General features: G+C 40.4%; 1 protein-coding gene across 1 annotated transcript in view; it reads left to right on the top strand.

Annotated features, from left to right (window-relative positions):
• The first annotated feature begins 3,605 nt into the window (after positions 1-3,605).
• UFM1 (ubiquitin-fold modifier 1) overlaps positions 3,606-4,526 on the top strand; it is a 40,406-nt gene continuing 39,485 nt past the window's right edge. The window contains exon 1 of the mRNA XM_011993015.1: positions 3,606-3,686. Within this exon, the coding sequence (XP_011848405.1) occupies positions 3,606-3,686 (81 nt within the window). The remainder of the gene's footprint in view (positions 3,687-4,526) is intronic.

Here is a 4,526-nt window from a genome sequence, read left to right as displayed (position 1 = left end):
TGGGTTCCCCATTCCATTACATTTGTCTATTTGTTCTTGTACTAGCACAATGCTGTTTTGGTTACTGCCGTCTTGTAGTATAGTTTGAAGTCAGGTACAGTGAGGTCTCCATGTCTCCAGCTTTGTTTTTTTTTGAGACATGCGTCTTGCTCTGTCACCAGGCTGGAGTACAGTGGCACCATCTGGACTCACTGCAAGTTCAGCCTCCCGGGTTCAAGCGATTCTGCTGCCTCAGCCTCCAGAGTAGCTAGGGTGCCACCAGGCCCTGCTAATTTTTGTATTTTTAATAGAGATGGGGTTTCACCGTATTGGCCAGGATGGTACAGCTTGTTGTGGAAACCAGTCCCACGCCACCCAGCGGGTACCCCGAGTTCAGCGGAGACAAAGGAGTTAGAAACAGAATAAGCCTTTAAAAGGTGGATCCAGGGGACCAGGGCATCGGAGGCTTGCTTACGGCCCAGAACTCTTGGGCTCCACGCAATTTATTGGTTTAGAAGCTCTTTGTTCTTAGGGCAGATGGGAGGGGGAGGAAGGGACTAGGAAAAGGATTAATCAGTGAAGGAGAACTTGTGAGTCATTCGGTAAGATGTATAGCAGTGGCGGTTTCTGTGAATTTCCTTGAGCAAAGGCGTGTCTAAACTACTTAAGATTTTTAACTTATTGGGACTGAAATGGGTGGGAGGAGGTTTCAGGAGGATCTCCAAGATGTTTGATTATACTCCACTGCTTCAAGCGAGTGTTATCTCCCTGAGCAACCTGTGGAATGCCGCTGAGCAGTTATGATCTCCAGGCATAAAGACATGAAGGCAATAAGGAGACTTTTCTCCTCAGAGGCCGCCCATGGCTTCCCATGGGTGTCTCACACAGGGGAGACCAACTCAACTGGAACCCCAGAAACTGTCTTTCCCACACAGCTTTGTTCTTTTTGCTTAGGATTGTCTTTGCTATTCGAGCTTTTTGGTTCCACACGACTTTTAAAATAGCTTTTTCTAATTCTGTGAAGAACGCCAACGGTAGTTTAATGGGAATAGCATTGGCTCTATCAATTGCATTGGGAAGTATGGCCATTTTTATAATATTTATTCTTTCTATCCATGAGCTAGGAATATTTTTCTATTTGTTTGTGCCCTCTCTGATATCTTTGAGCGCTGGTTTGTAGGTGTCCTTGAAGACATTCTTAACTTCCCTTGTTTGCTGTATTCCTAGTTATTTTATAATTTTTGTGGCAATTGTGAATGGGAGTTTATTCATGATTTGCCTCTAGGGTTGCCTGCTGTTGGTGATAGAAATGCTAGTGATTTTTGCACTTTGATTTTGTATCCTGAGACTTTGCTGAAGTTGCATATCAGCTTAAGACACTTTTGGTCTGAGACAATGGGGTTTTCTAGATATAGGATCATGTAATCTGCAAAGAAAGATAATTTGACTTCCTCTCTTCCTATCTGAATATGCTTTGTTTCTTTCCCTGATTTCCCTGGCCAGAACTTCCAATACTATGTTGAGTAGGAGTGGTAAGAGAGGGCAAATTTGCCTTGTGCCAGTTTTCAAGGGGAATGCTTCCAGGTGTTGCCCATTCAATATGATATTGACTGTGGGTTTGTCATATATGGCTCTTATTATTTTGAGATAGGTTCCATCAATACCTAGTTTATTGAAATTTTTAACATGAAGGGAGGTTGAATCTTATTGAAGCCCTTTTCTGTATCTATTGAGATAATCCTGTGTTTTTTTGCCTTTCTGTTTATGTGATGAATCACATTTATTGATTTGCATATGTGGAACCATCTTTGCATCTCAGTGACGAAGCCTACTTGATTGTGGTGGATGAGCTTTTTGATGTGCTGCTGGATTCAGTTTACCAGTATTTTTTTGAGGATTTTTGCATCAATGTTCATCAAAGGTATTGGCCTGAAGTTTTCTTTGTTGTATCTTTGCCAGGTTTTGGTATCAGGATGGTGCTGGCCTCATAGAATGAGTTAGGGAGGAGTCCCTCCTTTTCAATATTTTGAAATAGTTTCAGTTGGAATGATGCTAGCTCTTCTTTGTATCTCTGGTAGAATTCAGCTGTGAATCTGTCTGGTTATGGATGTGTTTTGGTTAGTCGTCTACGTATTACTGCCTCAATTTCAGAACTCATTATTGGCCTATTCAGGGATCCAATTTCTTCCTGGTACAGTCTTGGAGGGGAGTATCTGTCCAGGAATTTATCCATTTCTTGTAGATTTTCTAGTTTATGTATATAGAGGTGTTTATAGTAGTCTCTGATGGTTGTTTATATTTCTGTGGGGTCAATGGTGTTATCCCTGTTACCATTTCTAATTGTGTTTATTTGAATCTTCTCTCTTCTTTATTAATCTAGTTAATGGTCTATTTTATTACTTTTCAAAAAATTACTTACTGGATTCACTGATTTGTTTTGAAGAGTTTTTCATGTCTCTATCTCCTTGAGTTCAACTCTGACCTTGATTATTTCTTATCTTCTGCTAGCTTTGGGGTTTGTTTGCTATTAGTTCTCAAGTTATTGTAGTTGTGATATTAGGTTGCTAACTTGGAATCTTTGTAGCTCTTTTATATGGGCATTTTAGTGCTATAAATTTTCCCCTTAACACTGCTTTAGCTGCATCCCAGAGATTCTGGTACATTGTATCTTTGTTCTCATTAGTTTAAAATAACTTATTGATTTCTGCCTTAATTTCATTATTTACCCAAGAGTCATTCAGAAGCAGGTTGTTCAGTTTCCATGTAGTTATATAGTTTTGAGTGAATTTCTTAATCTTGAGTTCTAATTTGATTGCTCTGTGGTTCAAGAGACTGTTGTTACTTCAGTTTTCTTGCATTTGCTGAGGCATGTTTTACTTTTGATTATGTGATCAATTTTAGAGTAAGTGCCATGTGGAGATGAGAAGAATGTATATTCTGTTGTTTTTGTGTGGAGAGTTCTGTAGATATTTATCAGGTCCACATAATCCAGAGCTAAGTTTAGGTCCTGAATACTTCTGTTAAATTTCTGTCTCTTCAATCTGTCTAATATTGTTAGTAGGGTGTTAAAGTCTCCCAATATTATTTTGTGGGAGTCTAAGTCTTTTGGAAGGTCTCTAAGAACTTGCCTTATGAATCTGGGTGCCTCTCTGTGCCATGAACCACAGCTGCTTCTAGTTGGCCATCTTGCCCCAATTCCTTGAGTCCTTATCTTGATTCCAAAAAATTCTAGGTTAGAGAATAATGTTGGGTAACCACCAGAGGTAATGTGATCAAGAAAACAGCTTGAAGGAGCTTGATAAATGTTATGACCCACCTAAATGGTTTGGGTTCCAGAGGAAATGCCACTGGGATTTTTGAGTATATTTGGGAACCAATGGACAATCCTAGCCATAAAGCATAAGGAAGGACATAAGGAATTATAAAGAAAAGCCTAGGCAGAAAGAAAGGCTAGGAAAGAAAGACTCCACATCCTAGAAAGGCACCCAGGATACTGAACCTAGAAGTAGTAGTATCTGCTTATTGGGATTTAATCATGAGGTCATCTACTGTTAGGACATTAGATACACATCAAATCTGAGATGTACTAGCTTAGAAATGGTTGTCGTCTAACATGAAAGGTAAATATGAAGCAAAGACAGAGCCACGACCTAGAAAGTCTAGGAGCTGGGAAAGTGGACACCATTGGCACAACTCAGAAGACAAATGTAAGCTGGTGATATGGTTTGGCTGTGTCTCCACCCAAATCTCATCTTGAATTCTAGTTCCCATAATCCTCATATGTTATCGGAGCGAATTGGTGGGAGGTAATTTAATCATAGGACAGTTACCATCATGCTGTTCTTGTGATAATGAGTTCTCATGAGATCTGATGGTTTTATAAGGAGCTTTTTCACCTTTTGCTTGGCACTTCTCCTTGCTGCCACCATGTGAAGGAGGACGTGTTTGCTTCCCCTTCCACCATGATTGTAAGTTTCCTGAGGCCTCCCCACCCATGCTGAACTGTGAGCCAATTAAACCTTTTTTCTTTATAAACTACCCAGTCTTGGGTATGTCTTTATTAGCAGAGTGAGAACAGACTAATGCAGCTTTGAAGGTCACTACTTGGAAGTCACAATGGAAGAAAAGATAACAGAATGCATCAGGATAAACTCAATGCATCAGTCAGGTGACTGACGATATAGAAAGCAGTTATGAGGCCAAGTGCTGTGGCTCAGGCCTGTAATCCCAGCACTTTGGGAGGCCAAGGCGGGTGAATCACTTGAGGACAGGAGTTCAAGACCAGCCTGGCCAACATGGTGAAACCCTGTCTTTACTAAAAATACAAAAATTACCCAGGCATGGTATCACAAACCTGTAATCCCAGTTACTTGGTTGGCTGGGGCATGAGAATAGCTTGAACACAGGAGGTAGAGTTTGCAGTGAGTCCAGATTAGGCCACTGCACTCCAGCCTGGGAGACAGAGTGAAACTCTGTAAAAAAAAAAAAAAAAAAAAAAAGAGAGAAAAAAAAAAAAATAAAGAAAGCAGTCATATACCCATGCCAGC

The sequence above is a fragment of the Mandrillus leucophaeus genome, unplaced genomic scaffold (genome assembly GCF_000951045.1).
Source record: "Mandrillus leucophaeus isolate KB7577 unplaced genomic scaffold, Mleu.le_1.0 Scaffold421, whole genome shotgun sequence".
Taxonomy (NCBI): Eukaryota; Metazoa; Chordata; class Mammalia; order Primates; family Cercopithecidae; genus Mandrillus; species Mandrillus leucophaeus.
Note: the sequence above shows the minus strand (reverse complement) of the source record. Positions and strands in the feature narration are given on the sequence as shown.